Source organism: Pleurodeles waltl, chromosome 1_2, assembly GCF_031143425.1.
Source record: "Pleurodeles waltl isolate 20211129_DDA chromosome 1_2, aPleWal1.hap1.20221129, whole genome shotgun sequence".
Lineage (NCBI taxonomy): Eukaryota > Metazoa > Chordata > Amphibia > Caudata > Salamandridae > Pleurodeles > Pleurodeles waltl.
The window spans coordinates 1,081,561,594-1,081,585,664 of NC_090437.1; the positions used below are offsets into that span (position 1 = coordinate 1,081,561,594).

The 24,071-nt window shown below is 42.7% G+C and overlaps 1 protein-coding gene across 1 annotated transcript in view; it reads right to left on the minus strand.

Annotated features, from left to right (window-relative positions):
- The window catches only part of STIM2 (stromal interaction molecule 2), a 350,713-nt gene that overhangs the window by 189,492 nt on the left and 137,150 nt on the right, over positions 1-24,071 (minus strand). The window contains exon 2 of the mRNA XM_069202138.1: positions 13,928-14,058. Coding sequence (XP_069058239.1) covers positions 13,928-14,058 — 131 coding nt within the window. The remainder of the gene's footprint in view (positions 1-13,927; positions 14,059-24,071) is intronic.

Below are 24,071 nucleotides of genomic sequence, written 5' to 3' on the forward strand. Positions count from 1 at the left end.
CACTCAGCCACAAGTTTAATAATATATAATATATATAAGTGTAATAAATATATATATATATATATATATATATATATATATGAATATATCTCTCAACACCTTCTCAAGTCCTCTGAATTCTTTTACAAAATTTAACACCACTCAACTTGGCTGGACGTCAAATCTAGTTGGCAGTTTTTTTGTTTTCTTTTTACATTTCTTGATATTCATCTTACTCTTCATCTGCTTCTACCACCACTTCAGGAAGATGTCTGAATGTGGACCTGCCCTCAAATCCCAATGAGTGAAGTAAAAGGATTTTTCTTTCGGGCGGATTCTATGTGCCCCAATAGCCCCTAAATAAGTTTTGAAGGCATCTAACCACTGGTGCCATGGAATGGGAGGATCTCCCAGTGTATCAAAAATGCTGGTTGCATTTTTAATAAATAGAAGAAAAGTTATCCTATTGACAAATTAAGAAATAGTGATAGTGTAAAGAAGAAAACATTGAGATATTAGTGTTCCTACTTATTCATGCACCTGAACATACAATAAAACAAATATAATAGAAAAGACAAAAAAAAATTCCCCAATTTCTTTCAGTAGTTACTGAAAAACATATTAAATATAGATGACTTGGTATAATTCCAGTGGTGTGCGCATCACCAGGAAATTTCAATGAGAGAAAATACTGCAAGAAGATAATGTTGAGAAGATAGATGTCATCCTCTGTTTAAGTGCACAAGTCATTGTGCTGTGGACACAGCAAAGGTTTGCTCCAAGTAGTGTGTTGATTAGGTGTGCCATCACCACGCTGGGATGAGAAAGAATGTTTATTATTACTTATTTATTTATTTTAAATGGTGAGCGCAACACTGCGCAAACAACTGTATTCTGTGTCTCTCCTGGACTCTCATTCACTCACAAACCGCTGGGTGTCCCGCTATTTGGTGTGCACGTCACCACGCCAGCTTTCAATGGTTCATAGACTGCCTGAAGTGAATGGCATTACAAACTGCTGTCTGGGTGTGTCCCTATTTGGTGTGCCTATCACTACTTCATCCCTCACCTATAAGTTAACAGCTTAAACCTTTGCCATCTGGATGCCCCAATATCTGGTGTGCGTGTCACCGGGCTGCCACTAAGTATTGCGTAAGCTGTGTGCAGATGTACAGCAAAAAGATTTGCAGTTGAGGGGAAGTCAGTCTTGACACAAATACATTTTTTTTAAAATTACTTATAGTGCAACAAGGTAGTTCATCCTGTACAAGACCAGTCGAGCTCGCTTGAAAATGTTGCTGGTGCCCAGCCCGATAATAAGCCTAAAGATAAACTGCAAAATAAGACACAACCAAGTATAACGGACTTCCTCGCTTATGAGGACTCAGGCCCCTTACCTAAAGACCCCCCCTAGCATTATGGAAGCCTCAGGAGAGGAAAGCAGTGTGGAATTGGAGGCATGCATGGAATTGAAGCCTGGGGAGAACAGCCTGAACTCTAAGAATCCACAAGATTGTGGGGGAGGGGCAGATTAATGAGGCTAAGTGGCCGGACCAGAAAGCAAGGTGGTTTGATCATCTTATGGCTCATAGTAATGTACAAGAGCAAGAAAGGGCAAAGGAAACTCAAAGTCTGATTGAGGGCTGCCCTGAGTCCTGTGTCAAAGAGAGGATGGCACAGGAAAAGACAGAAGCTGTTATGGGGGAGATGCTGATAGAAACCGGTTGTTGGAGACTGAAAAAGCAGAGTATGATGGAAGAAATGGCGAATGGCTTAAGGAAGGAGGAGATAAATTCTACTCGCTGACAGAATCAGAAGCAGCAAGCAGTGGATATGATCTGAACGATGAGGACTGCAGGGGCTCGTCAGAGGCCGAGAGCTTGGCTGAGAGCATGTCCCCTGCAGTGGGACCCACGGTGCGGCCACAGCGCCGCCATCATAAGCGTATAATGTTTAGAACCGGTTCAGGTGGCTTCATGGACTCCCCCGCAGTGACGTTTAAGTGGGATTATTCAGGAATTAGGTTGTCACACTCTTAGAAGGCCCCCCAGACCCCTACCGACACGGCTTTGACTTCTAATTTAATTGCGAACGAAAATTGCCCGGGGGAGCTGGTGAACAATATGGCCAGTTCTGATACCAAAATGCTACAGCTGATTTATGGCACTGTGAGGGAACTGCAGAATGAGACACAGGCAGAGAATTGAAAAGCCCGAGTGGCTACAAAACAACTGCAGGTCACGGTTTGGAAGATAGCCAAATCGTGATCTGAAATAGAGGAGAAACTGAATACTATTGAAAGCCGATCCTCAGTGGTTGAGGGGGAGATGGCGGTTCTTAAATATCATGTAGTCATCCAAAGTGGACAATTAACAGATGTTATGTGATAATTAGAGGACTTTGAGAATAGGCAGAGGAAAAGTAACTTACGATTTTTGGGGCTAGAGGAAGGGGCCGAGGGAGGGGACATTAGAACATTCATGATTAAGCTGTTGAGTGCTGCTTTTCCTGAACTTGCAAACTGGAATTGGGAGTCAGAGATTCAAAGAGTTCACAGATTTCCTTTGAGCAAACGAGGAGATTGCAATCCTGATGGCTGTTATTTATTTTTTTCGTTAATTTCTTATTGCGGCAAGCCATATTTGAGAAGGCCCGTCCGGACGCCCCTCGCTGCGCTGAGAATGTGACTTTTTTTGTACGACCTGATTATTGCCACGCTACAGTGGAGCGCAGATGGTGATTAAGACAGATGATTAAGCCTTTCCTTGATAGGGGAGGGGAAGCTTTTCTGTTGGCTCCTGCAAGATTGAAGACAGTAGTTAATGGTAAAGTTAGGATGTTCACATCAGAAATTCAAGCAAAGGAGTATTTGATGGTATTGAAGCTATAAGTGATCTTAGTAAACGATTAGCTTGCTGGAGGCTGGGGGGGATGCAAGAGGGTTAGTCGTAGGGAAGCGGTGTCATGGGGAGGGAGTAGCCGGTTGGCACTTCTGTCACCATCATTCAGGCCATTAGTGGTCTGATTGCTCAGATGGTGGGGGGGGTGGGGGTGGCTGGGAGTCGTGATCGGGGGAGGTTGGTATGAAAGGGAGGGGCACGGTGGGGGATGGGGTTTTGAGAAGGGGGCTGAAATGCGTGGTGGGGCACAAGGGTTGGGAAAAAATGGAAAGAAAGGAGTAACGCGTTGTTCATGATTAATGGAGCAGAAAAAGAGAAGAAGAAAAAAGTTCAAGATACGATGAAAGCAGAGAGAGGATATCCAAAAGGGAGGGGGAAGGGGAAAAAATAAAAAATAAAAAAAAGTGGTTATACTTGCATAGAAGCGTTAAGGGCTAAATGACGAGACTTCGAATTGCAACAGTCAATATATGCAGATTAAACGATCCCCGAAAAAGGCAAAATATAGCAGAAGATCTGAACGTCCTTAGGGATGATATATATTGTTTACAGGAGACACATGTGGAGTATAATAATAGAGGGATTTTAGGCTCACTTGGTATGAGGGTCATTGTCTGTTCTGAACAAGGCATCAAGACCAAAGGGGGTTGCGATTTTGGATCGGAGTAATAGATTAAAATACACGAGGCAGATAAGATCGGAAGATGGGTGGTAACGGAATGTCACTACAGGCAAGGGCGCGTCACGTTATGTTCTATATATGGTGTAATAACAGACGGTCCTGCTGTAATGGACTTTCTGGCAGTGGAGTTAGCAGGATGGCCCTCTCCCTATATTCTTTGTGGGGATCTCAATTTTAATGGATCTTAGGATGGGCTGCAAGATTTGTTCGTTGTCACATCTAAGGGATACCAAGGTCGCAAGCCTCGGGTATATAACGCTATTGTACGGCTATAGAAGGAGTTAGGGTTGGTAGACGCTTGGGTAAAGTTGTGTGCACCAGACCCGGGGTATACATACTACTCATCCCCTCATGTGAAGCTGGCTCGATTAGACTATTTGTTTGCATCTCTTGAGTTGTTAGGGCGAGCTGGTATGGAATTATACCCACGGTTTATGTCAGATCACAACCCATTAATATAGGATCTCGACCTGGATGGCTTTGAGTATGAGGCGATGGACTTTGAGAGGTGGGCTCCTTAAGGACCCCGAATATTGCGCTTATATGAGGAATTGGATAATGGAATTTTTAGAGTTTAATCGGGGGACAGCTTCGCTCAAGATGGTTTGGGACGCCTTAAAGGCTGGAGTACGGGGGGAAACATTGAGTTTTAGTCTTAGGAAACAGAGATGTGCCCAAGAGTCGATGAAGGTTGCATATACCAAACTTACAGCGGTAGAGTACCAGCTGATTTTGGTTATAGAGAGGGGTGAAGACACAAATAATATTTTGGAGCAGATCGGTATCGCAAAGGCAGCAATAAATGAAGTGACAGCAAGAAAGGTTGCGGAAAAATATCTTGCTAATCGTAGCGAATGGTATGAATATGGAGAGAGGTCTGGCCGCCTGCTGGCAGTGAGAGCGCGCCATAAAGCAGCAACCGGGGTTATCAGAGAAATCAGGGATCAACAAGGACGAATCATAGTAGATACTGATGGGATTAGGGAGGTATTTCAAAGATATTATACCGAGCTCTGCAGCTCGACATCTCAAAGTGCAGAAGCAGCAATGTTGGAGTTTTTTGACTCAATTAATATCAGTAAATTATCAGATGAAGATCACTCGATTCTGGAGGAAGTTATTAACAGTGATGAATTAGAGAGGACAATGAGCGATCTTTCCATGGGGAAAGCTACTGGACCCGATGCAATACCGCTTGAATTTTATAAGTGTTTCAAAACACTCGTTTCCTTTGATGAAGGAATTATTTATTCAGGTGCAAAATGGCAGCAAAACTACCCCATCTTGGGACTTGGTCAATATAGTGGATTGTTTTTAAGAAAGGGAAGACCCCACAGAACACGGGCTCATAACGACCAATCACATTGATCAATTGCAATGTTAAAATGTATTCAATTTTTTTTCCGCTCAACTCTCTATGGTTATTGAGAAATTAGTATCAAATCAACACGGGTTCATCCCCGGGAGAGATACCACCGAACATATCAGGAGGGTCATTACGCTTTTTGATGCTACAGAGGTGGCAGAAGAACCTATAGCTGTTGTGCTGTTAGATGCTGAGAAGGCGTTTGATAGGGTGAATTGGAATTATTTGTGGCAGGTATTGGAAATGCATGGTTTTGGGAAAAAAATCATTTTGGCAATAAAAGCCATCTATATATCCCCTGGGGTGTGGATACTGCTGATGGGAGGACAATCTGAGTATATCCGAATAGAACGGGGTACCCAACAGGGGTGCCCATGCTCTCCATTGCCATTTGCAATCTATATACATCCTTTGCTTAGACAGCTAAAAGGGAACTCTACCATCCGACCAGTTTCCAGGTTTGGTTGGGATACATAAGTTCTGGCATATGTAGATGATATAGCCGTTATAACTTCTAGCCCAGATGTATCACTGAGAGAAATAGAAGAGGTGACGAGTAAATTCTGAATATTCTCAGGGTATTTACTAAATAAAGCAAAAACCCAATTGTTGGTTAATAGCCATGCGAGTACACAGGACACTCGGTGGGTAGATCACGCAGTATATCTCGGTATTGATAACACCCCAAGGGTAGGAGAGATCGTTAATTTGAATCTGGACCCGATACTAGTTAAAACAAAACAGGATTTGAATAGATGGAACAACTTACATATGTCTATAATGGGAAGATGTAATATGGTTAAAATGATCTTTCTCCCTAAGCTGCTGTATATTTTTCGAGCTACACCACTGAGTTTTTCTAACTATCGGTTTAAAGAGATGGACCGGTTAGTAATGAGATTTATATGGGCATATGGCAAATCTAGGGCAGGCAAATCTATGGCTTTCCCTCGGGAAAGGGAGGGTGGTCTCTTCCGAAATTCAAATTATATCAGCTTGCAGCAGCTGTTCAGTATATGCGCCCATTGTTGGGGGAAAAAACAAGGCGAGATGGGGATAGAATATTGCCCACACATTTATGAGTTGTTGTCAGGACCAATAGCTAATGGAAGTTTGCTGATTTCTCATGAACCTGGGTACTACAAGAAAGTACGATTTAAGGTACTTGAGGCCGCCTATGGATGTAGGCGGCCATGGCGGAAAAAGACTGGGCTTGGGAGATGTAATTACTATACTTTAATCAATAATAACCTGTCCCTGCCTGTAATATGCTGCTAAATGGACCTTTTTAGGTATATGAAGATTAGGAGATTTCTATGATGAGCTTGGAGTGAAGTCATTCAAGGATCTTTGAGAGCAGTTTGGACTTGAGCGGAGAGATTTTTTTAAATATTTACAGCTATGGGATTACTTAAGTAAAAAGGCTTTGGGGGGGGGGGTGCGGGCACATGGGTTTGTAAATATTCCTTTTCTGGAGGATATAACCGAAAAACCTAATATACCAATAAGATCAATTTACTCAATGCTTATGTTAGAACAGCCTAATGACTTAGAGAAATATAGCGAGAAGTGGAAGGGTAAATTTGAGAATGGCGGTACTATCTTTCTTAAATCACTAGAGCTCGGGTGTACCATGTTATTATCCTCCGCGCTACAAGCGCAGCATTATAAGACGCTATATGATCTATGTTATACCCAAGCTCATTTAGCTAAATGGGGTGGTCAGGAAGGGATACATTGTACGAGGTGTGGGATGCTTGGGGCAGATATCACCCATATGTTTGCTACCTGTGGGAAACTGACGGCATTGAAAGATGGGGTCCAGCTAGTGTTAAAAGAGGTAGTGGGATATGAAGTCGAGCTTACCCCTGAGATTATGGTTTTGGGTATCGCAGAGAAAGGGGGGGAAACTGATAGAGCTTTTATATTTATGGCCGTGGCGGTCTATCGATTGTGTATTGCATCTGCATGGCTGGATCTATTGCCCCCTTCCTGTCAACAGTGGCTAGGCAAAATGCTATCTGTGTATCATCTTGAAACTGCCCTGTACGAACGGAAGAGGAGACGGGCTAGGAGACGAGGGCAGGTGATATGGGGCGGTTTCAAGATTGGATTCGGTCCCGTTAATGCTTATTGGGGGGTTGTTCCAAACTTCTCTCACTGATATCTGAACCGCTTTTCTCTTTCCTTTTTCATTTTTGAACCTGATTATGATTGCCATGTATCCTGGATCTTTTTCTTCTACGGACTAAATCTTTTGTAGGACTAACTAATGTGATGAATTTTCTTTATTTTCCGAATAAAATTAAAAAATGTTGCTGGTGAGCCTTGCAAGTTGAACTGTAGCATCAACACGTCCACTTGGTTCAGCATTGCTGATGTGGACTAGTCTTTCTTCCTCTGGTACACAGATACGGAAGCTCGTAAGCCTTTGAATTCTCCTTTGAAGTAGCCTTCCTGTATGAACTTTGATGATTACGGCCGCAATGGATACCTCTGCTGTTTCTATACTATTCTGCTCAAGCTTCCACAAAGGTTTGTCTGCTAAAGACGTATACGACCATCCTCTGTGGAATGATAACTCATCGCCACAATTCTTATGGAGTAATCACGAATCAGTATGTTTTGAAGATGGTTTACTGAGAGATTTCATATAACGTACCATCCCACATACTGCCATACACTTGCTGGCTCTCGGCTGTTCTCCAACTGCTTTGTAACCATCAGTTGCCAGAAATCTCGAGGCTGCGTCACAATCCTCTTCACAAACAGATTGATATTAAGCTCAAGCTGACAGGGCTGTCCATCCGTGAGGCATGACACTACACAATGTGTACGTCTGAGGGAAGCATAAGACGCACACCATATTTTACCCAAAATGGCCAAAACTTTGGTAAACATTTTTTTAAATATAAGTTCAATGTTTTAAAGAAAAACAGATGATCACAGTACATTAAAGAGAACACAGATATATAACATGGTGCAAAAATGTTGCTGAGCAGGAAATAACATAATACAAGGACGCAGGTGGCATTTTTCTACGGGGATTAGAGATGAAATGGAACTCTGGGACAGATATAGTTGACACAACTAGCCATTACTCTATCTATATTAACAGCACACTCCATTATAATCCCATGTTTAATCTCCAGTCTGGCTCCTCAAAGTTTCACAAACTTTACTGTATAGCCATGAAAGGCCAACAAAATTGGATGATGTGACTTTCGTAGGCTCATTGAGGGCCCACTTCAAGAGCTGAGCAGCTTGAATGCTCTGCTCGTGGCATGCTATCTGTTTTTGCAGGCACGCAACAGGCCTGCCTCTATTAGGAGAGAAAAGCAGTATTTGATTGCACCCTATTTGGCTTCTTTGGGGGAGGGGGTGCTCTGGAACCCTCCATTCTGTTGGCATGTACCCTCAAGGTTATTTTGCACTGCACGAATGGGATCTTTAGCACCCCACTTAAGAGACCATGGAGGACATGCACAAAAACTGACAGTACAGTCTCTTCTGCACCATCAATTTCTTTGCAAGCACAATCGAGCCCGCTTTGTGTACGTTGGACAATACAGACTCTGTTCTTAAACCTTACGCTTTCTAATTTTCCTTTCTGACTCCCGTTCACCTGTGACAACAAGGCCCCAGTTCTGTAAGTTTATGGTCTCTAACCTGCTTTTGTTGCCTCCTGAGACCCTTTAACAATATTTTCTCTGTTTGGTAACACTGTGCTCTTGTTAACTTTCCGGTCTTTGCTGCCTCATGTCCCCCTTTGATAATAGGGCCCTCATTGTGCAACACTATTTCTCCAGAGGACCCTTTGACAACACTTTTGAAGTTTTGTAACACTATGCTCTCAGTATTTTCTTTGTTTCCTTCTGAGCCCCTTTAATACTGTGCTGTCTATCTCTCGTTTGTTTAGTCTCTTGTGCCCCTTTGACAACACGGCCCTAGTTTGATAACACGAGGCTCACTAATCCTCATTTGTATGTTGCCTCCTATGCCACTTTGACAATACAGCCACGTTTTGAAGCACTGTGCTCTCTGTAACTATCATGTGCATTTCTGCAGATTTTTTTTTATAAAGTCAGTTCTGTTCCCAATTTCCTGTTTTTGCTACATGCAACGGTTGTTCTTTTTGTCATTGTTGTTCTCTATACAAACTCTTAAGTCGTTCAACATCAACGGACACTGCACCTCAAATCATCTTACGCCCAAGCAGTTTCACTTTTAGATTGGAAAACTGCATGGACAGGGGAATGTAGCTTGAAGCTTGCTGTCCAGGATGTTGCCAAAGTTGCGAGCTTGGTCTGCCAGAGTGTGCTGGTCCTAGTTTGGTAAGCCACCAGGAGTCGCTCCACAGGCAGGGGTTGTTCCCTAAGATCAGCATTTCCGTTTTGTCTGTGTTGAGTTTTTGGTAGTTGTTATTTATCCAGTTGGCGATGCAGGTCATGAACCTGAGGAATATGGCCTTTATGGTGGAGGGACTTTCTGATAGTGAGACGATGAGCTGGTGTCATATGTGTAGGATATGTTGTTTATTCCATGTGTTCTACCGATTCCGGCTAAGGGGTCATGTAGATGTTGAACAGTGTAGGGCTGAGGAACAAGCCATGAGGGATGCCCCAGATGATGTTCCTGGGTTCCGAAGATGAAAGATGGTCGGCGGTTTCTCTGGGTACTTCCAGTGAGGAATGACGCGATCCATTTGAGGATGTTTCCTTAGATTCCAATATGATAAAGCCTCTTGATAAGGGTGTGGTGGGATATGACGTAGAAAACTGCTGAGAGGTCTACGACTCTCGAGTAGCGTTCTGATGTCCTCAGTGGCAGCGATTAGGGCGTTTTTGGTGCTGTGGCTGGTACGGAATCTGGATTGGGAGGGGTCCAGAAGACTGTTGATATTTTGGTGTTCTGTGACTAGGTGGCTGATGGCCTTTGAGGAATTTGGCGCGAAAGGGGAGCAGAGAGATGGGAGGAAGTTCTTGAGTTTGCGCAGATGGTTTTTTGAAAAGGGGTTGGACTTCTACATGATTCCATACTTCGGTGAAGGTGACCATGGCTATGGATGAGTTGAAGATGGCTGTGAACTCGCTGCAGATCATTTTGCTCCGGAGGTTAAAAATATGGTGGGGACAGGGGTCTGTGGATGCTCCGTGGGTGCTCCAGAGTGGACGGAGTGGGTGTGGTGTTTTGGGTGGTGAGCTGGTCACAGGAAGTGAGCCGGTGGTTGGGGATAGCACTGGGGTTTGTATCCGTGGCAGCCAGGAGGCTGAGGGTGTCAGCAGTGGGTTGGGGTTTGAAGTTTTTTTTTTAGATGGTGGAGATCTTGTCATTGAAGAAGTCTACCAGAGTTTTGCATTGTTCTTGAGAAGGGGGTGATGTTCATGGATCTCTGTTCCATTGGTTACGAACTGGCCTGTTTGGTCAGCTTGAAGGGGTGACACTGCCAGTGCAATCGGTGATCCAGGCGAAGAAGTTCTTGACAGCCTGTTCTAGGTTGGTTGCAGTGTCAGAGTGGGAGATGTTGAAGGTGTTCGTCCACTGGCTCTCTGATACTTTGTTCCAGCTGAGATGCGAGTTGCTGGGAGGCTGTGTCAGGCATTCTGTGATGGTGAAGTGGACAATATCATGGTCTGTCCAGATAAGCTTGGTGACATAGCTGCACTTGACTCTGTTGCTTGCCATGAAGATGGGGTCAAGCAGCATAGTGTGTAAAGTCAGTAACTAATTGGGTAAGGCCCAAGTTGGGCATGCTTTCAAGGAGGTTGGCGGTGTTGGCGTCATTGAAGTCGTTGAGGTGAAAATTGAGGTCTTCAAAGAAAATGTATTGTTTGGAGTCGATGGCGAGCAGGATGATGAATTTGGGGGTGGTGCCACAGAAGCTGGGGTGTGGTACTCGAGGACTATAGGTGAGGGTGCCTCTGATGGTGGTTCTGCCATCGATTTGGAGTTGAAAACTAAGGTATTCCATGATCGGGGTGATGCCTGCACCCATGGTGCAGTGGATGGTTTCTTTGTTGATGATGGCAATTCCACCTCTGTGTTTGTTAATGCGGTCCCGTGTGCTATCTTGCAGCCCTTTGGAGTTGCTTAGACGATATCAGGAGCGGATGTGGGGTTGAGCCAGGTCTAGGCAAGAAGAAAATGTCAAGTGGGAGGGAGGGAGGGAGGTGATGGTGACCCAGATCTCGGTGGCATGCTTGCAGAATGATCATGCATTGAGCAGGAGGCAGTGGAGTTGTTCCAAAGCAGTCATGATTGGCATAGTCAGTGTGGTGGTGGTCGCTGTGTGTGCAGGTGCTCCAGTGTTGCAGGATGAGAAACACCGCCGGTAGGTAAAAGGTCCGACCGTTGATCATGGAAAAGTGTGGCAGCAGTTGTTGCAAAGTCTGCGGTCCAGGGCTCGGAGCTCAGGGGCAGTATATTGGCATGTGGCAGGAGAACCAGGGTTCTTGGTGCAATACAGGCCCGGATGAGCACAGACAGGCTTGCCTTTGGTGCACCAGTGGCGGGGACGCACTGCGGCCACCGTTAAATAGGTTGTGGGAGGAGGTTGGCAGGGCCTATGTAGGGGTGAAGCAGGAGGGAGATGCAGCAGGAAAGTGGGCAGGTGGAGAACCAAAAGAAATTAACAAACACAAAGCAAAACAAAATGAACAAGATTAAACAAAGATCAGTTAAACAAGGTTGAGCACACCCCTAAAGATGTTTTATTCGGAAAGAAATAAGGCAAACAATCATAACCATGGTACAGTCTAGGAGAAGAGGATTTAAGAAAGCAAACGTAAAAAAAAAAGAAAAATTGGAGATGGTACAAGCGCTGTGTTGGAAGCTGCACACGCAGTCGTGGGACTTGAGCTGTGAAGCGCAAGAGGTAGCATACTAGTAGACCTAAGAGCAGAACTGAAGATAGGTGTGTAGCTGGGATAATACTTAGGAGTGTATGGATGGACACATATAGGCAGTGGGAGCAGGGATGGAACACAGGGCACTGTATGATGCGCAGGGAAGCTGTGAAAAGCAACTAGGAGCTGGCTAGGAATATATGCAGACATGATGTTTGCGCGCAAGGTGCCACAAACAAACAAAAAGTGTGGTTAATTAGACCAGACACCTAAGAGATGTGGTAGGGTACTAATATTAAGCACAGGCCACACGCCTCAGGTCTGAAATCACTACTGCTCAGAACATGTTCTGCAAGCATCGCAGCAACTACTGTCTATACCACATAATATGCCCAGGGATGTCGGTACATTTAGGAAAGGAGACCAGCATTTGCGTAGCTCTAACATACGCTAAAGTAATTTGGTGGTCTACACTTCTCCTCCTGTATTTTCATTGAATGAAAACAGCATTACATTAACTAATATTTTGCTCTTGAATTTGTTCACATGTTTAGGCATACACTTATCTAACTGAGATTTACTACTTGCCTTTCATAACTAACATTTTGGTCTCTTCACCCATCTAATTAGAACTATTTTTATCTGTACATTTATTTACCTATTAATGTCTAAGACTCCCCCTGCCATTTTGTATCCATTACCCATTTTAAACTTGACTTTCCGTATAAAACTCCAACTCGGGTTTATTTTTCAAATATCACTGCCTATAACCGACTTTAAATACACCCTAAAAATAATGTAAAGAAATCAGTCACCCAGGTGAAAGTTGATTCAGGATTTGCTCCTCCTAAATGACGATGCAGGTCTGCATATTTATTGGTTTCTGTCTCTAGATGTAGGAGTTCTGGTACTCTCCTCAAGCGGTACACACCCGCCCTTTTCAAACTTCTGACTACCCCTTAAATTTTTGCACATTAGTGACAAGTGTTTTTTCCACTGTCAATTTACAAATTGTTGGAGTCTGCGCAATATAGGCCAATTAATGAATAATAAAAATAAAAAAATTCCCCATGACCATTAGCCTGGTTTTTGCAGCTGGAAAGCAGGGAGTGCCAAAAGAATAATAAAAAAAAACATTGGCAATGGCAATAGGTGTAGCTTTTAAGGCATGTTGTAGGGTAATGTGAAGCATTATAAGTAGATAGCGTGGGAATTGATATGCATTTGTGTGGAAGCAAAGAGATGTGAAATAGTAATAGTGTAGGTTAAAAGGTGGGAGACAGTTGCACTATCAAGCAAGACCTAAAATCCATGTAGGTTAATGGCTGCTCTCCTTCCATCTGGGCTGCTGCCTGAGAAAAATACACCATAAAGTATCTTGTTATCGAAGATACTTTCATAAAATGACGTGTGTGCTGCTGAGTTCAAGTTCAAGCTCAGGCAGCTGGATAAATAAATACAATTATTACAGCTGTGTCGAGGGGCAAGCACTTTTTTGCACAAGCACATAACCTCTGCCCAATCAGAACATTTACTCCGGATTCCAAACGTGTAGGAGGGAGGGGCAAAAGCCCTTCTCCTGGTAATTCTCACTCAATAGCGTGGCAACAGCTTTGCTGCTGAGTCACATCATAAAAAGTTGTTGAATGTAAGCATTGAAGGATACAAGACATCCAATCAAAAGATGATAAAGAATGTATGGTCCAGAGAAGGGACAAACATAAGAAGAGGAAAGTAAGTCACTAAAAAAAGCAATCAAGCAGATGAGACTGCCAATAAAATCAACCAAGGGTAGCAAATAAGCCAACCCGAAGCCCTTGGTAAGTATTAGTAATAGCCACATTAGGTGTTCAACAACAAACCACTAAATGCTATCTTCAGGCAAGGACTTAAAACAATAGGGACAAATATGTGCATCTCAAATGTGAAGTCACCTGAAAATGAAGCTAGATCTCAATATCTAGGTTACATTATGTGCTATCTGCAATTTCAGCCACACCAATCTATGAAGACACAAGCATATCCATAAAGTTCCATAAGCCCCAAGGAGTGCTGATTATCTTTCCGTTTAGGTTCGATTATTTATGACGTGTACAAGTTTAAAAAACAAAACAAAAAAACGCTAACCCAGTGATTAAGAACATCCAGTCCTTACCTCACTGCTTTCTTCTACTTCAATACCACCATCTTTGTCGTCATCCATTTGCTTGTGGATCATTCGGAGAGCCTCCAAACTGTGTCGATCTTCTTCAGTAAGGCACGGTGGGATGAGTGATAAACACAATTCTGGAAAAGTATAGGTAGACCATCAAAATCAGTGTTTGGACACAACATAATTTCCGTAGCTTTGAAACATTCTTCAAGTGAATACAATTTGAGCCGACTACCAATTCAAACTGTAACACTGCCATTGAATAGAACAGTAATGCCTCAGCATATACAACAGTTTAAATATATTTTTGACATCAGTAATATTTATAATGTAAGGGTAGTCAGAACGGAACTAGAGGTTATTGTTAATCTCAATGTGCCTATGGGATAAGATTGTCTCTTCTTTTATTATGCCAAACAGCTATATACTTGCTTTACAATATAGACCAAAGAACATACATCATTTTATAAACATGCATTCCTCATCAAAGTCTTGTAGCACTTCATATTCTCTTCTACATCAGAACACAATGCTAGAAGAGTTTTTTTGGTGGTTCATTCAATTAACTACATATGAATACAAGAATCAGGCCAAACTATTCATCTTTTCACGAACTTCAATATCTGACAGTCATAAGGGGTAAGGTTTAGAGACAGTTACCTCCATAAATTAGCACTTAAGCACATGCATTGACAGTCTATGCAGATATGGACATAGGAGGTATGCAGGTGCAAGGTTCATCCCTTAATGTGGGGTTCAAAGAGAGTGTAAACTTACACACTAGAGGTTTTTTTTTTTTTGGTTTTAAAAATTAAATAAAAATACACAACTCAAGTTTATAATACAATCCTTGCGGTACAGGGGTTTTCCCACATCTCCTTACCACCTATATCAGTTACCACAGAACTCAATAACATGCGGATTACCACAGAAAGGCTCCCCAGAAAATCAAAGTGAGGGGAAGACGAAACCCATTGAACATCCACCCTTGTACAGTCTCTTGCATTACCGCAAATGTCTGTGCAGATCTCTCTATACTCACATGCTGGCTACTTATCCTGTTGTCATGTACAGCAAACCATTACCCTCTGGGGCTCAGGTAACCCTTTATACATACAGAATTGCAATTCACATGGTACCACTGTGTGACACAACATTGGCTCTCTTCACACAGTCTGCTGGTGAACAGCTGATATCACACAGTGGCACAAAGTGACCTGGAATCCCCGCAGAGAGTGGGTTTTTATCTCAGGTTTGGTGGCTCTTGGTAGCCGATAGCTATCAGGGGTTTCACAATCTCCCGAGAACATGGCAGGCAGACCCAAAAGCATTTGTTTATCTCTGGGTTTAACTCAGTTTAGAGTCCTAGGCTCTGCCGCCCCACTCCAAACCAAATAGCTTGAAGGCCCTGCCCCCATCACACACAAAAATTATTTTCAAAGCTGGCAGGTCTGCACATACCATCCCAAAAACAAATATTTCCCCTTCTAGCCCCAAAACTAGGATGCCCTGATCAGTTCTGGTCAAAGAGATTGCCAAGAGTTAACTGGATAAATCAGGTTCATATTCCTTTCATGCTGTCAGACTGGATGATATGCTGGGACCATTCTCACTAGACGTCCATGTGCCATTTGACTAGACAGCACCTCTGCATATATCTACAACACCAATAAGTGTGGTGCACAACCAAGCTTTCACCTTTGACTATGACAGCCATGACACCTCACATTTTCCTAATCGCAAAAAGCACTTTATGACCTGTGGATAGCCAGGAACATTCCAGTTTTCCTGGTCAGGAATCACCAAGTGTTCGTAATCAAGTCCTGCATGTTTTTGAGAACGGACTAAAGAAACACGCTCTATCTACATTGACTACCCTCAGCAATCCCTTAAGAGATTGCAACACGTCCAAACATAGTAAGTGCAAAATAACAAAACATCTTTAGTTTACAGATAAGGGAAGCCTTAGGCTGCAGAAGATATTGTATAGCTTAACAGATATATGTAATAGAAAACGATGCAGAACTAAATCAGATTACTCAGACTGCCGGACAGGGCTGTACTGATTAAACAGTGGTCAGTGAGAGGTATGAGGCAGGGTGAACCTTCGTAGTTTGTTCTGATAAGGGTCCCAGTTCAATAGAAATGGCTTACTAAAAGAGATTCAGATAGAGAAAGAATTTGGATTTCAAAACAGGTGTACCCCACGAAGTCCATTTGACAAATTTGTGAAACTGAGGGAGAAGCAAGATTTGTTTTGTGGCGTTTGTTCACATTTTATTAATTTTAGCAGAGTTATCTGATATACAGAAAAATAACAAGACTGCAGTAGCATCCAATCATTTACTGTCCATCCACCACCCCTAATGCCTCTACCACTCCCAGGTTTGGGAGTATAATACATTATGTATACAAATTAAACAGCAAGAAGACTGGGGAGATTAATCACAATTCAAATATATGTATTAATGCATCTATATGTATTTTATAAAGGTCAGAATTCACTAATAATGAAATATCTGGGCACACAGTTGTTTGACTGGCCACTAACTATATATATATATATATGTATATATATATATATATATATATATATATATATATATATATATATATATATATATATATATATATATATATATATAAAAAATTGCATTTGTTAAAGTAACAGGGTTGCAAACCCCCCTCTGAATTCAAAAGTAGTCATTGATATGGTGCAGCAAAGGGGACAAAAGCCTAAAACCAGGGGTCTTCAACAAGTCAGTTGCAAGTTAATAGTAGCTCACTAACATCCTGCAAGTAGCCTGCTGCCTCGACATCCATTTTAGTGCCACATCTTTATTGTTGTGTAAATGTATAGGTTTCTTCTCTAGGCTTCCTGCTTTCATCCACACCAGCTACTTACATCGGCTATTGGCTGTCGAGGGGAAGAGCAGGTGACTTTGACCTGGCACAAGCTGTATTAGACCGCCCACGAGGAACCACGCCGCCAACTTTCTGGTGCCGGCATTGGGCTTCGATCCTGCTAGACTTGTGTGACCAGAGCACAAGGCTTTAAGGCTCAGGTTGGATGTGCAGCAGTGTAGCTAGCTGCATAATGCAGCACAGGAGATGCAGCGCTCAGTACCTTAGGCATAAACAGGCAGACCGGTATATGGTATTGGGCCACTAAGAGGAAGTTTATTTATTTACAAATAAATAAATAAAAGATGCCTGGGAACTTCTTTGTTTGGAAAATCTAAAATGTAAGAGATACTCTTTTTTTAATAAAAAAAAATCCATTTGAAATGCTGCTTTAACTTAATCATCAAATCGTTTCAAAGCGATTTTTTGAAAAAATAAAGTACCTCTTGTATGTTGTTCCTTGCAAGAGGTACATTACGAGAGGCAGAAATTAAATTTTACACTTCTTTACATTAAGTTTTAACCAAATAATGGGAGAAGTGTAAAGTAAAGATCCTGGATGCGGTTTATGCCCAGGGAAAACTTTTAAGATGCACGGTATTTATTTAAAAAAAAAAAAAAAAAAAAAAAAAAAGATTTCTGTAAAATGCTGCTTTAGTTTAGTGAAATAATATAAGGACCTCAAATCAAGTGCTAATGTGATGCAGCAATGAACATAAGGCTTAACACCTCACTTTAAGTGAATCACATTAAAAGGAAAAATACCTCGCCCCTCCAAGGGCCATATTTTTCTGTTGTAAAAATTAGGCTAATAAATTAAGAGGGAGAGCTGAGACAGTGGGCAGTCCTAGGCTTATGACTCGAGGACAGGCCTGAAAATGGTTAGCATTTAAAACCATGGCAATAGTGACAAAGATGCCATAAAAAACAGGACATACGGCCTCATTACGAGTTTGGAGGAGGGGATTACTGTGTCACAAACGTTACGGATATCCCATCCGCCATATTACAAGTTCCACAGGATATAATGGAACTTGTAATCGGGCGGGATATCTGTCATGGTTGTGACGGAGTAATCCCCTCTGCCAAACTCGTAAGGAAGCTCATAATCTTTAGCCAAAAAAAAATATATTTCTCCAAAGTGCAGAAGCGTTTCTTTCTTCCATCAGATTCTAACACTGGATTCAAAGGCATTTTATAAAGTGATAGCTTTTAAACACGAACCAATATCATGACTCCCATCATCCCTGCGGACGATGCTGTATTAATGAAATAAGAGGCAAGTCATGTGTACCATATACGGGGCCTAAATTATTGCTATAGGGAGCAACTTTATAGTCTGTCTAACAGGAGAGAAGTTTGTACACAGCACACTCTGGCCTTGAATTTATTTCAAAGAGCTGTCATGTGTGATAATGAAGAAAAATGAGGCACGATGTAATCACTGCAGATATCAGGACCACACACTTTTTGAAGCTGGGATTTATCCCAGGTTCTATTGTTTCATGTTGTGCACTGCAGCATCTCTTTCTCTCTAGCGGTGTTTCGGCCACTTTTAGTGCTCCATAGGATGAGGTGAGGCCTATGCTATACTGATCAAGAAGATGAAACTTGCAGCTTTTCTGGCTGCATCTCAGGCAAGAGCAGAGCACACGGACAGTTCAGACCAGCCTTTTTCTTTTTAACTGAGCTGCATTATAATTATTGTTTCAGGAACAGTTACTAACTGAAAGGCACTGAAGCATGGTGATAACACAAATCTGCTGTCATTCATATCAGTGCTTCCAGGGCACACCTCTCCTATGGTACTACAAGTTTGTTTTTTTTGTTCACACCATACCACGGAAATTAGGCTTCAAGTTAATGGGGATGGGGGTAGGGAGTCTCTGGGAACAATGTCCAAGGTGCTTGCCCTTTAGTAATTCACAATGATTTTCACTGATAAATAGCTCTCACTACCGAAGAGGTTGGAGACCCTGGCATAAACTATTGCAGGACAAATCACAAACCTTGGGCTATAGTTACAAACAAGCATTTGCAATGCAATGGGTCTCACGTTTGCTCACGCGAGAGCTATTTACATTGTAAATTCCGAACTGGTCATTTCCTGTCACATAAATTGAAAATAAAAAGTAAAACAGAAGTTCACTCGCAGTCAAACATATCGTCAAAACTGCAGTTATTCATGTAACAGGGTTGATGTGATGCAAAGCGCTCGACTACTGCGAGATCACCGTGCGTAGGAAATAAAAAGAAAAAAGTAGTCCAGGAATCATCCGGAAAACAGTCTCGTATGATTTCAGTAGTTGCCCAGTGCACTCGAGGAGGGCTCAACACCAGAAAAAGCATGATGTATGCTTGCCTTCCACTAATGAAAGCAATCAGATCTTAAAAGGCAAGCCCTCAAACCAACCAAACTCCTGGGAGTGTGGTGCATGTGGTTACAAGCCCATAGAGAGATTACAGCAGGGGCAGAGCGCTTTGCGCTCAACCCTAAAACCAGTAAGACTGGAATGACACTCAGAATAGTTTGCACATTTTTCTCCTGGGTACAGCTTAAGGGAATTAGGAGTAATTTCACCTACCTACCCAATGCCATTGCCAAAACAAAATTCAATACAAAATATTAGACCCAATGGAACCTACGGTCTTAAATTACCTAACGATCTTTGTATTATCACTGTAGTTCACAACCGAAAACCTGCACAACTGAGTGAGTGTATCAATGGCTGCAATGTAGATGTTAAAATATGAGGGTAAAAGTATCACCTCAAGGGGCTCCACATGATATGCTGATGGGATCTCAACTGGGAGAGGGTCAGATAACACACTGTGTTCGATCAGATAAGAATTGTTTGTTCCATTTAAAAGTAGAGTCCATTAAACAATATTCATTGAGTCGACTGAGGAGAATGACAGCATCAAACGACCCTCAACACAATTAAGCTACTGTTCCAACATTTCTTATTGGCAAGCCTCCTCAAGTCATCAAGAATGCTAATCTGTATGGATTCAGTTCCAGTTTCAGGATAAGAGTGTTCCTGGTGAAAAATTAAACAAGCTAATATCCTGCAAAAATGTTAAGTTTCCTGTCAATGACTCAAGTACCGTTACAATATTGGCACTATTAGAACAAGCATTTGCAATGCAATAGGTCTAGCATTTGGGAGAGTTAGAGCTATTGGCATTGTAAATGGCAATGTCTTCTACCAATGTGTTTTTGTCTGGAGTGTAATGGATGTATGCCAGGTGCCACAGCAACCCTCCCAGTCCTGTCGCTGCAGGAGAGTGGAAACAACAAGGCTGCCATCTTGGGAGTGTTTTTGCTTCATTCCTACAGTCTGGTTGTGATATTATACACAGGATTACAGAGGGGGGTGGGGAAGTGCCCTGCGCCTGTGACAGCAACTTTGGGGGGTATTCGAGGTGGGGCCTCTTCAAATAGGAAGCAGTGCTATTCGAGCGCTGTTTTAAGACCGCACTTTCAGAAGTGGCATCTGCAAGGTCGTAGTAGCTGTGGGGGGACTGGCAAACGCATGACACAAGTGAATTCTGAGAGACAGAAAGTGATGGAGTTTGCTCCACTTTTGTGCCCTAGGATGCGCTGCTCCTCTCACTGTGGCATCTTTGTGTTAGCTTCTTTGCGCTACAGGGTTAGGAAAATGGCTGCGTCTACTAACTGAACTTTATTTGAAAAGGCCCAATTTACATCCAGAGGCTAGATGTTGGTTACTATCAAGCTTGAGGCTGTGAAGTGCTTGGGACTGGAGTCACAACTTCTTTTCCACCATTTTTAAGACAACACCTTTCACCATCTTCTTGCCTAGAACTAACCTATGCGCTTTGTTGGTGACCCTCCGGAGGTTATTAAGAGCAGGTGCTATCATCTAGTGGTAAGCTCTACTCAAGTTAGTTGGCTAATGCACCCATTGCAGAGGTCTTGACAGGACGAAAATGTCACAGATTAAAATCCAGACATAGCTTTTTAACATTTTCATCTCTACAAGATTGATGCAAATCACTTATAGCAATTTTGTTAAGAATGAGACCTGCTTTTCAGCGCAATGAAATGACAGAACCTGTATTACTAAGTGCTAGATAAAAAAAAATTGTTATTCCCAGACTGCCCCAACATGCACCAGACAAAGAACCCTAGGGGAGAGGATGTGGCGTAAGGGCCAGAGCTGCAGACTTTGGAGCTGGGGAACACGGTTCGAGTCTCGGCGCTGGCTCAACATCCTGTGATTTTGGGCAAATCACTTAATCTCCCCTTGCTACCAAAAATAAATGTTTTCTTGTGTAATTCAACTGGTGCTCACGTAAAGCGCTGTAATACCTCTGCATTTGCACTACATAAAACTGCAAAAAATAAATAAATCAATAAAAAAGACCCTACAGACATCTCAAAGAAAAAGCAAGATGCCAGAAAACAAGGACGAGGAATAAACACACGGCTACGTAGCACGAAGCGACGAGGCAAAATAAAAAAATTGTGCTAAGCCTTGTTTTGGCTATTTGGGGTAGTCTGTGCATAGGCCCCCATAACTTTGTCCACCTAAGGTATCCAGGCCAAAATTGCGTCCTGTTTTACCAACATCCCAGGGGTTTTAAAGGTACCCAGGGTTTTTGAATTCCCCTGGAGGAGACTGAGAAATTAGCCTAAATAAAGCTACATTTTGGGTTTTTTGAGGGAAAAGTGGGGAAAAAGTGCTGCAGAAGAAAGCATCTGTGTTTTTCCCCCCTGCAAACGGTATCAATAAATCATTTACCATGCTAAAATTACCATCTTCCCAGCTTTCAGGAACAACCAGACTTTAATCAGAAAACCACATTTTTCAAAACAGTTTTGGCATTTTACTGGGATATAGCCCATTTGTTCTATTTCTTCTGCTTTCAACCACCTTCTAGTTAGTGGTAGAAATGGGTGTGAAACCAATGGTGGATCCCAGAACGCTATATATTTCTGAAAAACAGACAAAATTCTGAAATCAGCAAAGGGTCATTTTATGTTGATCAGTCAATGTGTTCCTAAAGAAAATAACAGATCAAATAAAAAATATTTAAAGTGAATTGAAAAAACAGCCATTTGTGTCTACATTTTTATCTGTAACTTCTTCTAACTATGGCAGATTTTCGAAAGCAATATATTGTTGCATCTGCTGGACCCTTCTGGTTGAAGGGATATTTAGGGTTTGTAGGTTCACTGAGAACCCAATGTCCCCAGAGCTAATAACTGAGCAGCACTTGCAATTGTTTTTTAGTGTGTACCGGGTATACAGCAATTAATTGCTCAAATATAAAGAGTGAAATAGAGGTATCAACTAAACATATGTATTTCTGAAATGGGCACAAGATATGGCATTTAGAAGAAGTGGTTATTTGCACATTTCTAAATTTGAGGATAACCATACTAGCATTTGATTTGTGGGCAACACTCAAAATGACTACTTTCGTACACACTGTCTTACATTTGGAAGGCAAAAATGCAGAGAAAGACAATTGCTAATAACACTTCTGTTCTGGGTTACTCTAAGTCTCCCAATAAAAATGGTACCTTACTAGTGCCTGCGATAGGAAACGGCCCAAAACACAATGTGCACACAGCACCCTTTTCCACTGAAAACTGACCCTTTTTTTGCAATGTGCCTAGCTGTGGATTTTGGGCATTAGCTCAGCCAGCACCTAGGGAAACCTAGCAAACATGCACTTTTTTTTTTTTTCTTTTTTTTTTTTAAACTAGGCACTTAGGGGAATCCAGAAGGGGGTGACGTGTGGCTCCCAGCAGGTTCTGTTACCAAGAATCACTTGCAAACCTCAAAAATTTGTCTGTGGTGGAGAGTTCTGGAATCTGAGGGGAGCCACAAATGTTTTTACTACCCAGAATTCCCCTCGGCCCCCCGCTAAAAATCATACCTCACTTGTGTAGGTGGACCAAGAGCCTGCAACAGGGAAGGGCCAAAAACGTGTGGAACTTGAGGGGAACCAAAGCGGGTTCAAAAAGGCAGTTTTTTCATGCGTTTTAGGCTGACGCTGCTTTAGGCATCCATACAAGTGAGCAGAGTTTTCAATCAGTACAGATGGGGCAATGTTGGGTGGTAGGAATTTTGTGGATTCATGCAAATTCTGGAAGTTTCCATTGCAGAAATGTAGGGGAAATGTATGATTTCAGGCAAAGTTGGAGGTTTGCAGGGTATTGTGGTTAAGAAAATGGTGTAGGGTGCGTATGAAGTACACCAACCTAGACTCCCCCAGATGTTTAGTTTTCAGAATTGTCTAAGTCTGGTCGGTTTTTTCCAGGTGGCAGTGTACCCAAGTCCAAAAAGTGCAGCTGCTCACCATTGCAAGTGGAACAATACTGGGAGTTAGCCAAACTCTCTTGGCCATTTGTAAAATCAAAACCTAAAAGACTCAAATGTCCTCTCGCTTGCCACTGGGAGGAGATGCTTTAGTCTGCCTGGGGGGTGGGGGATGGGCGGGGGGGCACGGTTAGAGAGTTAGAGCTATTGGCGTGCCCATGGTCCCCCCCATACCCTGGGAGGCAGATCTGGGGTAAATACCCTATCTGCCCTCCAGGGGGGGGACAGGAAGTCTTTGGTACCTAATTACGTGGGGTGGGGACATGGCCATGCCAATGGTGGGCAGCCCCAACCCCCTCTTTTATATATAAAAAAAACAAAAAAAATCCCTGATGTCTAGTGGGCTTTTTGCCCCCCCCCCCCCCCCCCCTCCCCCCAGACCAGATTGGGCAAAATAACCACAGTCAGCTTCCGGGAGGGGGGGGGCTCATAAAGACCCTGCCTATTTTTAGGGGGCTGGGGACATTGACATGCCCATTCTGGGAAGCCCCCACCCCTAGACCTTTCTAAAACAATGATCACTGGTGGTTAGTGGGCTTTCTTGTTCCCAGAGGGGGCCATCTCCCGCTGAGAGGGAGGGGGGCAGTGCAGAAGGATTATCATTTAAAAAATTAAGGCGGAGTAAAAGTCCTTGCCCAAGGGGTAGCTCCCCCCTCCCTGGTGGCCTAGTGCAGTGGATCCCTACTTGGTGATTGCCCTCCTCAGGCAATTCCCAAGCAGGGATCCACTAGCGAAAGGTACCTTTGGAAAGGAGATTTTCCCCTTTGCAACGGTACCTCTCCTATTGAAATAGGTACCTAGGAGGCTAATATATGCCCCTGATCAAGTAGAAAATGAAAGCAAATGAGCCGGTCTGTAATGACGTTGGCGCATACTGGCATGCAGAT